At 28.4% G+C, this 18,962-nt stretch overlaps 1 protein-coding gene across 1 annotated transcript; it reads left to right on the forward strand.

Moving 5' to 3' along the window:
• The first annotated feature begins 10,980 nt into the window (after positions 1–10,980).
• On the forward strand, positions 10,981–16,250 carry LOC113385624 (sex determination protein fruitless). The gene is made up of 9 exons (XM_026623472.1): positions 10,981–11,379; positions 11,526–11,815; positions 12,050–12,263; positions 12,348–12,491; positions 12,596–12,958; positions 13,069–13,203; positions 13,410–13,539; positions 15,395–15,565; positions 15,771–16,250. The coding sequence occupies exons 1-9, from the start codon at positions 10,981–10,983 to the stop codon at positions 16,127–16,129; spliced, it is 2,205 nt and encodes a 734-aa protein (XP_026479257.1). The 3' UTR covers positions 16,130–16,250.
• Positions 16,251–18,962: the final 2,712 nt, after the last annotated feature.

Raw genomic sequence — 18,962 nt, forward strand, 5'->3', positions numbered from 1 at the left:
AGGTGTTAAGTTTTTTGGTGTTTACTATATGGCCTATGTGAAGTGACTTTTTGGACTTATCTTTGGTCAAATATACGGATGATTTACTAAATTCTAAATTTTATTGAAATTTTTCTTTAAATTTTATGCTAAATTATATAATTATAAGTTTGTGTGTTGAATTTTGTTTGAATGCAGAAGGTGTGGACATTATTTGTAAAACTTAATTGAATTGGTAAGTCATTAAAACATATTTTATAAAATCATTTATATTAAAATAGCACAATAATTTGAAGAAGAAATCTAAGATTTTTTTTATTTGAATAAAATAATTAAATTAAATTGATTAACTATTTTCAAATTTATTTTATTTTAAAATTATAAATTTATAAAATAAAGTAGTTAAAATTTTAGAATATTTAATATAAAATTGCAACAAGCTTGGATATTTCAGATTTAGAATTTTGTGAGATTTTTTGAGATTTTTCTCAAATTTATAGTGACTAACATAAAATAATGAAATTCATTCATTTGAATGAAATGAAAAATTATTCAAAAATTAAATTAAAAATCATTTTCGCAAGTAGAAATGCTTGTATAGTTTTATGCGTCATGGGATACACTTGTGCTTTAGAAAGGCACTTTACACTTGCTCAATGTTTTCTTTTATGTCGTCATAGCTCGGAGCTATTTGTGCAATGTTGTTTGTGAATAATTAAATTTCCGATGATTTTTTGCATTATGTATTTAAATGGAAAAATTAATTATTTTAAATTTATTTTTGCAGTATAAAATATATTTAATCAATTCGTTAATAGTCTATAAAATAAATTTTATCAATTCGTTAATTGTCTATTTCGTTATTATTCATTATAATATATATTTTTTAATTTTATTACATCATTAAATTAAATATTTTTATTGAAATTGGAAAGTAACTTATATACACCTATCGTTCACATTACACGGAAACTCGAAAAATTCACACTTATATGGAAAAACCAAAATCACTATGAAAAAGCCCTTTTTCTCAGTTTTTAATATGGTGAATAACAAACACATTTAAGGTAAAATAAATATTAATATATTTAATATCAAACACATTTAATAAATTATGAGAATATTAATTTATTTTAATAAAAAAGCAAATATAAAAAATCTATTTTAAACATTGCATTATCTCAATAAAAATTAAAATTCAAGTCATTTATAAGTAATCTCTTTGTTATAGTATTTCAAACAAACTAGCTTATACAGACAAAAAATTAGCTTTGATCATAAAACGAGGAGTTTTCATCTTATTCACATATTTACAACATTGGCATAGACTACCAAAAATTTGTAATTGTAACATACATTATCAAGTGTTGTATGCAAAGTTCAAGTAAAACAATGAAAACTACTGTGGATATAAGCAAAATGTGGATAGATGTATTACATTCTACAACCAGGCAACTCCAATTAAAATTTAAAGAATCTTACAGACATTTTAATTATTACAGAAAATGTATTAAAATCAATTACATTTACAATTTCACCGGTCTTGGCAGAATATTCTGCAACCAAGTTGCTTTTCAGTTTTTTTCTGAATTTTGCGCAAGCTTTCGAAAGGCAGACATTTAAAATACAGATCATAAGTAGTTGCTTGTGCTTTATTTTCTATTTCTAAGTTTATTTTCTATATAATTCTTTTTTATAAACATGCATATATTTTTTTACCATTCTGACCAAAAATGAAACCTGCCACCAAGTTTATTTTCTATATAATTCTTTTTTATAAACATGCATATATTTTTTTACCATTCTGACCAAAAATGAGACCGTTTTCTTAAAAAACAGTTTTTTATCAGAAATGGTCGCCCTACGCACATGGAATTTTTTAATCTGCACATACATATCAGCCTGGCGCGGCGGATATTGGTATTCCAGTTCGTATATGTGCAACTGCAAAGAGAGATAATTTAGGGCATGATGTTATTATCTTAAATGAAATTCATTTGTCTGTTTGCGTGGCCAAATTGTACTTCAAACCTTCGCAGACCATTAATCACGAGAATTTCGAAATCTATATTTATACTATGTTTGGCAAAATGTTTTCTCTTCTAACGCAAATATTGTGTTAAATGATCGTATTACTAAACAATAGTATATGATATTGACATATGCTATTCGATTTATACATCTTAATATCATTTGATCATGAGCAATTTATTGCAACAATGGAAAAGTGAAATTTTTGCACATTTGTGTCATTAGATAACATTTATATCGTGTTTTAATTAATGTTGAAACACTGGAACTTATATGAATATTTAAAGTTATTTTTTGATTATATATGATTATGTATGAATATGCAAAATAAATGATTGACAGTTATAAAGTTAAGAAATGATACCGCCGAATTAATCGAAAGCTTTTATATAATTATGCAATTAAAAAATACAAATACAAATAATAACACTTTTATATTAATAAAATTATAATAGAGAAATGTATTTTTATTTTTAAATCAACATTTCATCAAATATACATCAAAACTATTAGATATACATATCTATCTTGATCTTTTGTCGACGTTGGAACATATTTGAAAAAATGTGTTCACTCACACACACACACACACATACTTTATCCAAATTTGGTCTCATTCGATTGAGAATGGCTTGAAACATCGAAAAAACATAAAATTAGCAAATCGGATTTTTTTATGAAATTACAAACTTCTCCTTTGGGAAGTTAATAATTAGCAGCCCATTCGTCGAATTTTATAACTACATATTTTATAAGCTGTTATTCTGACATACTTCTTAATTTATTTATATTTTTCTCAAGAAGGCAACTCAGTGGTCAACTAATCTCGTTTTTGTGTTAACTAACTAAAAATTACTAGCAGCTTATTCATAGAATTAAAAAATTGGCAAAAAGAAAACATTCTTTTTTAATTATACTTTTCGACAATTGATTCGTGCCATTATTCAGTAAATCAAACTAATACAAAAACACTAATGAATTTAAAATACTAATAAACTTAATAATGGTTATAAAGAATTATTTTTAACACTTTAATAGAAAGAAAAAAACACTCAACTAATAATTTAAATTAAAAACTAAAAAACAGGATCACTTGACCTTCTCTATCAGTCTATCTACAAGTTTATCAGTTGACTTTTTGTCCTGGTTTAATTTGCTGAATGATGACACACATCAAGTGTCGAAACGTATAATTAATAATGTTTTTAACCCTTTTTTGAATTGGACGAATTTGGTTCTATTTATTTCATATATATATAAAACACGAAAACAAGAGTGGTTGATCATTGGGTTGCCATTTTGGAAAAAAAAATTGGTTAAGATGTGCGTCAGAATAACAACTTATAGAAAACGTTGTGAACGCTGTTCAGATAAAAAAAATACCAAGGCTTGCTCTTGTTTATAACAAGTAAATTCAATTTGATTTTTTATTAACATTTAGGGAAGTTATTGAAACTTCATACATGAACATGTAGATGTACTTTCAACTATACCATGTAATAGGAAAATAGTTGACATTGCACTTTTTTCCATTTTAAACCTTTCAGTAAACACCGAGCGGCGGTAGCAATCTGGAATCCACATAGATTCCACATAGATGTCACAGCGCTTGTGGATTTCAGATTGCTACCGCCGCTCAGATCACACTGTGTTTACTGGGCTATTTTATTATTTTTTATATCTCAAACTGAAGGCAGAATTTGGCATGATATTTAAATTGTATGACAATACATTTTTTATACTTGCATATACATTTATATAAATCTGGTTTTGGCTGAAGCAAAACACAACATAATTGCCAAGTATTTCTTCGTAGTATTTGATAATTCCATATTTTTACAATTTTTCTCTTGTTGCAATTTTTCACATTTTGGACTTTTCTGTCCATTTTAGTTAGTTAACAATCATAATGATCGCTTTTTTAAAATGTTTTCACGATTAATATATAAAATTTTTACAAATAAAACATTTTTTTAACTATGGTTATCCAATTCTAGGACGTTGATTGCGATTGCCATATATATGTATATATTTCCTTTTACTACATGTGAAAGTATTTATATTTATATTAAATAAATTGGCCCCTATGTCTGTATTTGAATTAGTACATGCGTGTGTGAAGTCTATTTAGTTGCGTGCGGGCTTGTAATTTTTTTTCGCATTTAACTGCCAGCACCCCTTGGCTTTTTATATTTTTTAGAAACAGACGCCCTCACTTCACAAATTATTACATTATGACGCATACCATGAATGTATACATTTAGTCCAACTTCTATATTTGAATATGCATACGTGAGTTACTAATTTTAGAACTATTTTTTACCCGAAAAGGAAAAATATGTGAAAAATAAGAAGATCGATATTTTGGTATAGTAAATGATATGAGTAAGATTCTAAGGCGATACATCAAATGAAAGGCTACGATTTATAAATTAATATTTAATTTTTTCCAAACGATTCGACATAAAATTTCATGTCATCAACAGTGGATAGAAATATATTTCATCAGTAGATGTGCTAATTTGGTGATAGTGATTTTGCACTACCTTGTCTTGAATCAAGAGAATTTTTATATTTTAAATAGAATAATTAAATAAAGTTAAAATTACAATCGGCTTCGAGGCTTAAAATGAAGAAAAAAGGATTAAAGATTAGATTGAAAGGAAAAAATTTAAAAATTATTTATCAAATTTCTTTAGATAAAAATGTGTAAATGAGATCAGTTGGTAATTTAAGCTGGTTTTTTGACAATTAATTTTTTAAAATTAAACAGCTTATTATAGGCCTATAATGTTTGAAGGTTTTCGGTTTGACTATCAATCTTATCGCCAAGATTTAACCTGAGGTTTTCCTTGTGAGTTCACTTTCTTGGCTAAAACGTTTGGATGGACGTCGATTCTACTATTGTACATATTATATTGAAAAATGCGTCTTAAAGAAATATGAAACATTTTTTTAGAGATTATAGAGAAAAAACTATTGAATCTAATTTAAAATTCACAATGCATCTTATAAAACAATTGAATGACGTATACCTAAAACTCATATTAAGGTCTCAAGAACTAAATAACAGTGTTCACAGCCAAAAAACTGACAACAAAAGAAAATACTCTTGTTATGGATTTTCAAACATTGCCGTTTATCTTCTGATAGCAACTTCGTAAGAATCAAGGTGATGGCTGGTTATACTTTTTTTCTCTCTACTTTCAAATATTCTTCTAAAAAAATTTAACTCTACTTGTTTTTGAGATATCGGTGGTGGACCTTTTTACCCGTGGAACGTTTCTATTTTTAGTATTATTAATTAAGACATATTAAAAAAGCACAAAAAATACATACCACTTTTTACAGAATAAAGCCCGACATATAAGATACTTTGATTAAGAAACTTTGTTCACTAAAATTTCTTAAAAAAAAAAAATTTAAACAGAATATTTAAAAAAAAGTTGATTTATTCATATAGATTTATCGTTTATTATATTCTACATTTAAATTAAATTTCGTCTTTTGGATGTATCTTTCGGTTGATCTGTTGCAGTGTACCGAAATGTTTATTGATTCCATTTCATTTCATAAGTGATTAACTAATAAAATTAACACATAATGTATTTTTTCATTTCGATTTATTATCCTATGGGTACTGATAAAGTAACATTTTTTACCCGTAGGGGTTGATTTTCTGAATTAAAATACCAAAAATCGCGTGACTTGTGTGAATTTCGTTGTCGCAACGCTAAAAAAATGCGGGCGTCGTCGTTTTGGTTGATTATCCAAAAAATGCATGTTGTGTGGAAGTAAAAAATAGACATAGGGGATATAAATGTAATAGGATACGAATTAAAAAAATACTAATAACACGTTCCAATTAGATCTAGATCAGTGTAAAAAAGCGCCCTTTAAATTTATATTTTGTATTTGGTTTAATAATGTAGCTATTATTTTGTACAATCGCTTCAAAATAACACATTAAACCTTTTTCTCCGTTGGGAGTATGTATTATAATCAAATAAATTTTGTTAATATTTGTGATAATATTTGATGTAACAGATTGCAGAATAAATTGAATTAAAAAAAATTTAAATTTGATTGAATGTACATGAAAAATTCCTATATTTAAATATTGATCTAATTATATAGTTTCTTTTTTATCATGTTTAGAAAATATCTAAATTCTCCAATCCCAAATCCTAGAACGTTCACACAGAATTCCCATTCGAACATCCCTTGAAATTCCGTTACCGTCTCAAGTTGCTTGCAAGACGTTCGCAATATTTCAACCATAAATTTCCAATAGCATGTGGGTTGTTTTTTTTCGTTCCTTTCAAATGTTAGGGGAATGTGGTTTTTGGTAGAGATCCCGATTCCCGATATATACGTAATTTTTTTCGCCGTAGTCAAACTTATTTCCCTTCCCGATGAGATGTCGTTGAACCTTGGCCAATGTTCTATAATTAGAATATATTTGGGCAAGTCGCATAGGGCGTGCGGTAACTGAAATGCATAAACGCGAAATAAAATTTTAGGATAATGATAGAAATTAAAATTACATTTCAAATTTATAATTTTTGTTCTAATAGTTTAGCCATTACGCAAATTTTATTTATAAAAAAAAATATAAAAGATCAAATTGATAAAATATACGTTGTATGTTGATCAATATGCACGCAATTGCAGTCGCAAGTCTATAAATTAATGATTAGTATTTTTCTAATATTAATATTATTATAATATTAGTATTACTGCTAATATTTATTCCGCAAATAAATTCTTGTCAATATTTTTAGCGAATCTTTTGAACAAATTAGTAATGCATGGAATCGAGTCTTAAACCAAATTGCTGGAACATTCCGTAACGCAATTTAAGTTTTTAAAAGCTTTGAAAATTTTACATAGTATCTTTGAAACTGCTGGACTTGCGGTTGCCAAAAAGTAATCTGCACGTCTCTCCATCAATAGCAATCGAATGTTTATCATTCAAATCGGTTGACCCCATCTTTCGAAATCGTAGACAAAAAATTGTATCCGCACATACATACGCACAAAGTCACATATGCATACATTTATTTTCAAGGTATTCCAAATTGTTCAGAAACATTTGAAACGTTTAAAACGTAAAGAAATGCAAACATTTTAATTTTTACGATTACTATAACTCACCATATGGGAAAAGTTAAAACATACTATTAATATAAATCAAATTATTATTATAACTGTTTACAGTAATTTTTCAGCCTATAGTTGAAGTTATCCAATAAATAGATAGATTAATAAATAAAGAAACGGAAAAATGGTTGATTATATTAAAATCTTATTACTCTAATCTAATATTTAATGAAATCTTATGAACTAGAAAATTACATTTTATTATATACCCCATATAACTTCGTTAAGACTATTTACCAGAGATCAAAATCGCGTCTTAAGCGGGAAAACGTATTATGGAGCATAGGAACAAAATGTTTTAAAGTGCAGGGCCAGTCATTGGCGTATTATGCGAGAAATTATATCAAGCATAACTGTCTTAACCGGGTTTTACTTTATATATATCTTGAATATTGGTTTTCAGCCAATCGTCGAAATAAAAGAAAACAAATAAATAATAAAATATTTATTTATATTATACGTTTCGACACGGATTGTGTGTCATCATTCAGCAGTCCTTTTTGAAATTTTTGTTATACAGTATCTAAAAGAACTTTTACAAAGTTTAAAAAAAAATAATTTTTATATTTAAAATATATTATAGATTAAAAGATTAGATGACAAGTAAAAAAATTGATACATACCACACCAGGAAAAACAATAAGAATTTTTTTTTGTTAATTACGTATAGAAAATAAGCTTTATAAAGTAAACATTTTTTTGGTTTTAATATATATATATATATATATATATATATAAGAATTTTTACTATGTATTTTAATACCCCTAATTATTATTCTGATGTACATCCCATTTTAAATGCCCATATACAAACATCTATTTTATATACAACACTTGTTTAAAAACGGCCAAAAAAATTCAAGCCCTCTAAAATTTGCTTAGATGGGATTTAAATCAAAAATTAAAAGTCCAGTACAACGACCTTAAATAACCCCTTTCGCAAACGAATTTTCGTAAAAGACCGGTGCAGATAATTTTTGAAAAATTTCGATCGGCCCGTATGAGAATTCCCATCAAAATCAGAGACAACTTTCTATTTCTGTTCCCCAGGTTTGATAATTTGCAATAACAATGAAATACGCACACAATGTATTAATATATATATGTATACACATATATAAATATCCTTATAAGGATATATTAACCTTACCTATATGTAAATTTATTTTAATTCTCCTTTCTCGAAACTAGTGTGACTAGAAATTCGTAACATAGGGTCCCAACGACCTCAAAAAGTGCGTGGGGTCAAATGCAAATTTTATGTAGATACCATTTCACATGCAACTTTTAGTATGAATATAAATGTACATGTTTGGGACTCTGGAAGAAATTCGAGGGGCATTCAGTTAGGTAAAATAAATATTCGTTATTTATTTGCATATTTTATGTATAATAAAAGAAGAAAAGATTAATTAAGATTACAATAAGAATGGCCTAAATTGGTTTAAAGTTAGAAATTTATTGTTTTACTTTTTTCTCATTAATTTTATGGTCTTGTGGATACTATGCGGATAATATAATGGACTAATTACATGAATTATTAATTGCAATAATTTAGCTATATTTGATTATTCAATTAGATTCATATGTGTAATTAGATATTTATTGGCGCATTTGTGCGTAAAATTTTATATTCATTATTAAAGTTTTATTTGTGAAATCTTTAAAACTTGTACCTGTGCCATTTTCATTTTTATTATATGTATACTAATATGACACTACATCTTTATTACTCAAAATTTAACTTAAATTTAAGCTGATGTAGATTAGCATTTAAATTAACATTTTAACTAAGTTCAAATTGTAAGAACTCTCAACTGGCAAAGTGAATGCATTTTATTATTTATGTTAGTTGCTATTTAGCAATAATTATTTCTAAATTACATTTTTCTTACTTATAATTTAACATACATTATTATTTAAGTTCGAATTTAAAACGATTGACTTTTTCATCAATCAATAAGTTGTTATTACATTTTTTTTTCGACATTATTACTATAATTTTTAGTTCATTACCACTATTTTAGTTCCGTTGTTAAACTCTAAAATAATTTATCAAAATTTGAATAGCCGTTCAGGAGCAATTGAGTGACAACACACGTACAGACGATTTATATATAATAGGCACCAATAAATAAATTTGTGAATATTTAAATATAAAAAAATATAAAAAAATGGTTTTGGTTATAATAATTTAAAGCAACAAACAAATGAATTTTTGTTGATATTGAGAAATGCTTAATATAATATACTTATATTTTTGAAAATTATTTACCAATAAAATGTGTTACTATTAAAATACTTTAAAGTCTAGTATTGTTCAAAGAGAACTTGCTGTTTACTAAATATTCAGTAAAAGCCAACTTGAAAAAATTGCTAATATTAGTATCAGTTGCTTAAATACAATTTTTCTGCATTTTACCAAAGAATATACACAACTGCTATACTTGTTATGCTTTTCTGACAAAAATCTGTAAAAATTGTTTATACAGATGATTGCACGATAAAAATATTTTTTTGTGAAGATTGACTTCAAATTCTCATTCTTTTCAATGGCAATTCGTTACTGAAGGTTTTAGCACAAATAACGATGATTTCTTTACTTTATGCAAATCAGAATTTAAAGGTCAGATTCTAACGGCTACAATATTTATTTACACCCAACACTTTCAATTTTCTTTTACCCTTGACAAGTACGTAAAAAATCGTTAAAAAAATCGCATTGTGTATCAAATTTGAGAAGAATGATCGATTTATAAATCAGATCGCCTAGATATAGATCATCTTCATATCACATGAGGGTACCTGCTTAAAATTTTAATAACAAGAACATTTGGACTTGTAAATATTCACACAACTGTAGAGCGAATATTCAGAGATATTTTTCTCACGGCAGTATGCAAATTATGTTCGAATACGGATTTTTATTATGCTAATAGTTTAAATGACCGATTTTGCGAAAGGTTTAGAGACACTCTTTAACTGTTTTTCGCGGTAGAAAAAATTAGCATACGCAGTTGGAGGAAGTAGGTACCATATTAAAAATCTAGGACCTTACCTTGTTCCCGAATACCGAGGCGAGCGCTTCGACCCGCTGAGTTTTTAAATGAATATTCTCGTAGGGGATGATTTTTTTAAAGGGGTTTATTGAAAGGTCTTTTGGATCTATGCTGAGACACTATTGCCAACCAATACTTAATTTTACCAAAAAATTTGCATAGAACTACCTGAAGATATATGCCATTGCATTTATTTTTTGAGCGCACTGTTTGAATTTTTAGTTTGCTCGAAGCTGTTTGAGAAAGCTTTTGGATTTTAGAATACATTTGAAATGAATAATTGTAAGAAATATATAAAAAAAACATTTAATTTATTTATTAAATGTCATTAAATAATAAAAAATATATAAAAAAAATTACATTATTGAGTTTTTCACATTTTTTAATAAATTGTTCATATTAATCAGTGTAAATATATGTAAAAAAAGTAAAAATTAACCCTTACAACGCTTGAATGTATATAATAAATTCAATTTTTTATGAAAAAAATTTTATTAAAAAATGAAAAAAATATAAATTTTTAATTATTATTTATATAATACATTAGAAAATTATATAAGATAGTTTTTTGAATAAATTTAAATATTTATTTTACGGCAATAATTTTTTTCTGCAAAATATTATTTATAGTGATAATTCATTTCTAACTATATAGTAACAGGTTTTATTAAATGCATCATTATTTTAGGTATTTATTTTATGATTTAATGTATCATTTTCCTCCCCCCCAGTTGAAATTGCGATCAAAATGGCAGCCCCAGAAGGCGGTCAAACCTACTGCCTACGATGGAACAACCACAGGACAAACTTGGCCCAGATTCTACAATCACTGGGATACTCAGATTCAGAAGAAGACCTTTCTAACAATTCTGCAAATGGTTCGTCGATTGTAGATTGCATTTTACGAGTAGATGGCGGATATGAATTCCGTGCTCACAGAGTCGTTTTGGCAGCCAGTTCGCCATATTTGCGTGCGGCCTTAAGTGGGTCGTCGATCTCGGTTGGCGATAGCTGTCCAGTAGTCCTGGTCGTACCAGGAGTGGCCAGAGAGGAAATGAGAGTGTTGCTGGAATATATGTATACTGGAGAAGTCAGGGTTGCTAGAGCTGATATTGCTAGAGTTATGCGCATCGCTGAACAATTGGAGGTAGATATTGTAATACATTTATAAATTGTATGCCAAATTTATTTTCATATTTTTTTATGTATTTTATTGTGTGCCATTACTGAAATATAAATTGTTTCTAGCATTCAATTATATGTGGTGCTTAATCCAAGTTCTTCTTTCCTTAGGTTAAGGGTCTATTTGACATGCGAGATTCTCGTCTTCGATTCGATGGAACTCCGGGCGCAGAAACGGAACGCGCACCATCTCCTGATATAACCACAACAACTACTGCATCTGGTGACGAACATCAGAACAATAAAACTACTTCTGTTAGATTACATGAAGATGGCAACCGGGACAACCATCGTGAAATGGAAGAAGATAACGAAAGTCGTCGCACGCCCAATAATGCATCTGAAAGACATCTGCCAAATGAAGCTGGTTGCGTCAGTCCTTATGGCGCGGCCTATCCGAGGTAATTAAAAAAAATATATATATGCCCATTGTCAGTAATGAGCATATCATAAATGTTAGAAAAAAATCTAACTGAAATTTTTATACACAACCATATTTAAGTACATATATTTTTATTTGTTTTTGTTCATACTTTTATTTTTTGTTGTAAATTATCTACATTTTATTTTTTTTCATAAATCAATTAATTATTGATTAATTAGCCAACCAATTAATTTATATTTTTATTATTTAGATCACCAACTGAGTCCTCAGCTCCATTATCATCTGCATGGCCTGGTGCCAATTTGTCTCTTGCTGGATCCCCATATGGAGCAGCGAGGGCTCTGAGCGCTGCTTATGGTGCCTGTGCCGATATGAATCCTTTGAAACGCAAAAAACTACACAGTATGCTTACTTCTTCAAATTCTAAAGATGGAGTTTTACAAGATCGATACAGAAGACAACAGGTACAGTTCATTACATTTTATTAAAAATAATTTCTGGAGATGAATTTTTAATTATGATTAAATTTCAACTAATTTATTTTACAGGAACAGCAATTACAGGATACTCCAATTCTTCGAAATGTTTTAGCCCAACACGCACCTGATTCATCTCAACAAACTAATCCAGTGGCATTGTGCAGATCTAGAGACATGCGTACAGCAAGTGATGGTTCAACGGACGCAGATAGGGTAAATATTTTTAATTGTATATAAATCATCAATTCCTACATTTAAAATGCTAAAAATGTATTGATTTATTTTCAATATGTCTTATGTCTTATCCCTTATTTCAGCCTATGCGCGGAGACGAATCTCCATACACGGACAAATCCTACGATGATGATTTTCGCAGCAGCCAACTCGATAACAACTCCAACAGCCATCATCATAATTCATTGAATAATCACATATCTAATCACAGCAACGGAGCAGGTTCTCACAACAATAGTTCAACATCACCACTTTTATATTCGAATCATGCCGCTGCTGCAGCAGCTATGTTGTCTGTTGGCGGTTATGGAAATCACAAAACTAATGGAGGAATTGTTAATAATAATTTGGTGCCATATGCAGGTCAACCTCAACAACCCTCAAGAGAGAGGGAGAATAATAACCATGGGCCTCAAGGGTCACCACCCGGATCTGCTCCAGGACAGGTAAGATAAAAAATATATTGATAAGGATTTTTTTAAATTTATATAATCTTGTTTGACTATTTGCTTACATATATAAAATTATATTAATATTTATGTTTTTATGTTTGCAGAAACCTGAATGGAAGCGTTATAAGCAATATTCAAGAAATGACATCATGTGCGCAATTGAGTGTGTTCGGAATGGTATGAGTGCCTTGCAAGCATCGAGGAAATTCAATGTTCCATCAAGAACGTTGTATGATAAGGTGAATATAAATCTGTGATCCATCTAAAAATATGCCATTGTTATTAAAAGTATCTACTACTATCCCACAGTGGTTTAAAGTTTTGAAAAAAAAAAAGATTTTATGAAAGAAATAGGTACCTTATTTTTTGATTCGCGCTTTATCGACATTGCTTTTTGTAGTGTATTGTAAAATTTTTAAACCATGTTTTTTATAATAATTTATAGGTCAAGAAAATGGGCATCACAACTAGTCGACCAATGAATCGTTCCTTCAAAAGAGGGAATTCTTTAAGTCCTGCCACCATTCCTTACAACATCAGCGGGTCAAGTTCAGGCTATGCTGGAGCATATGACGGTAAGCACCAGCATGCACACACACCCACCTAGGGGCCGTTTAAGTATTACGTAAGCACTTTAGGGGGGCGGGGGGGTATTTGATTTGCTAATTTTGGGTGACATGGGGGCAGGGGGGTATAGATGATAATTACGTCATAGTTTTTATTATTTTTTTTAATAATTTTTACAACTGTCCAACAACTTTTTGAAGAAAAGTGTATTTTGAAATATTTTGGAAATTCTGAACTTTTTAACTTCCCGTAGGGCAAGTTATAGTAATCGCAAAAAAATCGTAAATGAAATTTTTTATATATCTTTACGTTTCAAAGGTTTCTGAACATTTTGGCATACCTTAGAAAAAATGGATGTATGTGTGTGTGTGTGTGTGTGTGTGTATGTATGTATGTATGTATGTATGTACGTGTGTGTATGTATGTGCGGATACAAATTTTCGTCGACGATTTCGAGAACACGGATCAACCGATTTCAATAATTCAAAAAAAATTCGATTTGTATTGATACGGAGACGTGCTGATTAGTTTTTGGCGAAGGCAGGTCTAGCCGTTCCGAAGATACGGGGCAAAAAGTGCCAAAAACGGTACCTCCGTTTTTAAGAGAACGGAGCGTCCGATTTAAATAATTCAAAAAACATTTTATTTCTATTGACAAGATGAAGAATCGCTACAATTTTCATGAAGGTAGGTCCAGCGGTTTTGGAGATATAGAGGAAAAAGTAGAAAAATGAGCCATTTGGCGGTCAAAAATGATCATTAGACATATGCACATCAAATTATCAGATATTTTATAGAGATTTTAACAATAAGTATACATTTTGTTAACATTCCTATGGGTGTACCAATTCTTATGCGTTAGACAGCGACGCGGCGCTTACGCGCTTCATATTTTGTCCTTATGCAGTTAAAGCAGTACGATTGCTTTGAAAAAAAAGTTCAGATCTTCCACAATATGTCAAAATAAAGAAAAAATATTTTTTTTCAAAAAAAACTAATGTTTTGTCTAATTTATAGTTTCTCAAAAATCTTATTTTTTCAAAGTAAATTTTTTTCAAAAATGTTAATCGTTTTTAAAAAAATAATAATTTTTGGTACGGGAAGTTCCAGCAATTTGCCTTAAGGCACGATGCTCTAATTGCCTTAAGACAGAATTCCACTTACAGCTAGTTTTCAAAGCAATCGTACTGCGAAACGAAATATCGAAACGCGTCGCCGTCTAATGGATAAACATTGGTACGGAACCCATAGGAATGTAAACCAAATATATACTTATTGTTAAAATCTCTATAAAATATCTTATAATTTGATGTGCATATGTCTAATGATTATTTTTGACCGCCAGATGGCATTTTTTTTTACTTTTTGTTACTAGATCTCTGAAACTGCTAGACCTGTCTTCATGGAAATTTCAAGTTTTTCATCTTGTTAATAAAAGTAAAATGTTTTTTGAATTATTTAAATCGGACGCACCGTTCTCTTAGAAACTGAGTTACCATTTTTGGCACTTTTTGCCCCATATCTTCGGAACGGCTAGACCTGCATTCGCCAAAACCTAATCAGCACATCTCCTTATCAATACGAAACGAATGTTCTTTGAATTATTCAAATCGCTTCATCCGCGTTCTCGAAATCATCGACGAAAATTTGTATACATTAATTGCAAAATGTTTACGTAAGCATGGGGGGAGGGGGTAAGAGCTTTGCTTACTTTTGATGACAAGGGGGGTGGGGTGGGTAAATAATTGTAAAAATCTGCTTACGTAATACTTGAATGATCCCCTAGCTTTAAAACTCATTTCAAAATGCGAGTTCATATTTTTTGTTAATAAATATTTAGTAAAATAAAATATATATTTATAGGCGAAGAACAACCACCACCACATCCTGCAGCAGCGCTTCTTGATGTAAAATTTTTGCAGCAAGCTTTGGAAGGTCGCGGTGGTGCTGAATTAGCTGGCAGAGAGGCTTTGCATGCTATGGCTATAGCTGCTGCAGCACACGCAGCAGTTAGTGGACTTTCTGCTAGTCCAGGTTGGTTTCATAATAATTGCTATAAAGTATATTTATGATTTATTATAGATAAATACAATACAATATTCAATATACAAATTCATATTAAAGAAATGGTTGAAAAATACTGAACACAAGATCTTTTATACTTTATTTCTTATTTTCATAGCTGTTAGATTGTTACTTATAAAATACAAATATAATAAATAAAATATTTTGTTTCCAGGAAATCATGGAAATGCTCGCTCCCCCAGCCCTGGTATGAAATTTTCTCACCGCATGAACAACCATGAAGATGCAGAAACTGCTAATCATTTAAACCATCGATTGACGAATCACATTAGTCATTTGAATACCCAACAGCATATGCTTAAATCTGAACCAATGGATAATGAAATGGAAGAAGAAGATAATGAAGTTGAAGATTTATCTATGTCAAGAAAACAACAACCATCAATTGAACCAATTATTGATCAGCAAACAACTTTTCAACCCGTCCAGTCTCCGCCTTTGCAACAAACAGGTGTTATAGTCCAGCCATTGCCTAAAACTGCAAACGGTGAAGAGGCTATGGAGCGCGGGTAAGAAGAGTTTATTAGTATTTTGAATAAACAGATAAATTGTATTACTAAATTATATTATCCTATATCTATGTTTTATAAAAATTTAGAAATATAATTTCGTCATAAGTCTGGCTAAAACTATTTGAGACCACAAAGTATACGTGATATCAAAAAAATATATATTTGAAGAATCATTAAATCATTAAAAAACATATTCTAAAAAAACGTTTATATAAAAATTAAATATATAATGTGCATTCTTGGCAGTGCCTTTATTTGTATATCATCAAAGATAGTTTTGAGATAAATATATCCTAGTTACCTCATCTCGTAAACTTGCTACCTCATGTTTGAATGTACAAAATCATTTTTTATATTAATAATTAGTTAGAAACGTATATATTTAAGAATGTGCCTTGTTCCATAATATTACTAAAATTTAAGAGCACTCAAATATTTGTTTTGATACAAAATATACGTACTATTAATCCAACGAGTGATGAATTAGCAAAAATTTTTAGTAATTATTATATGCTCATTTAATGTTATATTCGTAATAGTGCCATCACTATATATATAAATATAAATATTGTTAATTTGGAATATCAGACTGATGAAACAAGTTCAGTGCAATATTAAATTGTAGATAGTAAATATAGGAAATATTATCGAAATGAAATTTAAGTTACCGTACTAATATTTTCTTACGAAGTAATAAATAGCATGAGTTATTCATTTTTTCATGTTTAAACACATTCAATGTTCTTTTGAAGATAGGAAAATCTATAGTTATAAATAAATATTATTAAAATGTCGATAGGCTATGTGAGTAGTTGTTAATGTTTAAGAATGTCTTGTTTAGGCAGCTTATGTCTTTTTGGTAATATGTTTTAAGTTGTGAAGCATTTTTGTAAGCATTCACAAAGAGTGCCTGGTATAAAATAGCACAATTAATTAATTTTATTCTTAATGGGACCATACTATACAATAAGTGAGTCAATCTCATCTAATCTAGATTTCATAATATTTTAATAAAGTGGTCACCAATTACAATCACCGATTCAAGAATAATTGTGGTTTTTAATAATTAAAAATATAATCGTCTAATTTGAATTTTAAGTAATTATTTCGAATATTTATAGCAATCATTGTACAAGACTGAATAACAATATGGGTATATCTATTATTAGCAAAATATAGTAATGTAATTTGCAAACCGTCTTTAGGTACATTTTAATATAATTTTTAATAATGTTTTAACATTTAAGCTGGTAAAAAATTATTTTGTTACTACAATATAAGTTTTAAAATATTTTTTAGTATAAGAAAGTTTTTATGAGACTGATATATGAAAACCTCTACCTCTTACGTATTATATAAGATTGCCATATTTGGAAATCGATTTTTGGTAATATTTTTAGTGAATTTTTAGGAAATGTGTATATTTTCCTCGAAACACAAATAGGCTGGGTCGCTGCAATCTGAGCCGAATAATATTGTTAGTCGAAAGTTTTGTTAATTTTTTTGGCTTAGGCTACATGAGTCAAAATGTTACGAGTTTAGTTGTAGACATAAATTTGAGTTGAAGTCACAAATTTATAAAATAAGTGTATTTTGTTTAGTGTTTTTGAGCTTAAAAATTATATTTTGCAGTGTTATATAAAAATATTTACTCATAATAAAATATTGCATTCCTATTCTTTACAACTAGTATTGAGACCGTCAATTTCTTCATTTAAAGGTTGTATTTAGATTTATTTACCGAGTAATACATTATTCAGATTTTTTTTTAAACAAAAGCAATAGAGTAGTATTTTTATAAATTTAAATAATAAAAGTTATTATATTTATAAATCTAAAGTAACTATATTGTGTAAGCACTAGGAAAATTATATCTAGACAAATTCGATGAATTTTTAAGAATTGCGATAAATTACACTTAATACATACAATGAATATATTTTATATTGCTGAATGAATCCTGCTGAGAGAAATATAACTATAATGTTATCAACATACCTCAAGTAATAAATATGTACACTTTAGATTTTAAGAATAATATGTGAAAATATGTGAAACATTTGTTTATACTTAAGTGTAGACAATGTCTCTTTAAAAATTGAATTCAAAAACGAAGCCTTTTTGCAAAAAATGTTATATATATAGATGTTACTTTGGAATCTTGTTCAAAATTTAAAGCACTTTTGTTTAAGGTATTTTCATTCCTGGTTTTATATTTTTATTTTAAGTTGTCAACTTTGCAGTGTTGGAAAATTAATTGAATATGTGATGAATTTTCCAATCAACAATAATCCAGGAAGTAAAAATATCTTATAAATATTTATTTTTGTTTAAACTTTATTTTTAGCTCAATTTATTCAAATAAGTACATAAACACAAATTTATTTGCAGCTGTGATTCAAACTAGACTGATTATAAGAGAAAGAGCAAGTTACCTCAAATATAATTATCAATAAATAATATTTTCTATTCATTATATTATTTACAGACTGATTTATGTATTTAATATATTATTATATGTACTACCTTGGATATTTCTTATTTAAATACCACGTTTTGCCTTATATGTTATTAATTAATATAGATGTCTTTTATATAAATGTATATAAATAAAATATGAAATAAAATATGTTGTTTTATTTTCTATCATCACGATAAATGCGGTAAAAAGAAATAGACTACTTTTGAATAGTTGCAAGGGGGGCATACAGCTCTTTAGTTTGCAAAACAATATTTTCGAAAATAAACCAAATAGGTTGAAATTATATAAAAAATAAAGATTGCATATTAATTTGTAATCTTGCATATTAATTTTTAATCTTTTATATTTGAAT

The sequence above is a fragment of the Ctenocephalides felis genome, unplaced genomic scaffold (assembly GCF_003426905.1).
Source record: "Ctenocephalides felis isolate EL2017-DRISC unplaced genomic scaffold, ASM342690v1 CF-g0.4_SCAFFOLD_03571, whole genome shotgun sequence".
Lineage (NCBI taxonomy): Eukaryota > Metazoa > Arthropoda > Insecta > Siphonaptera > Pulicidae > Ctenocephalides > Ctenocephalides felis.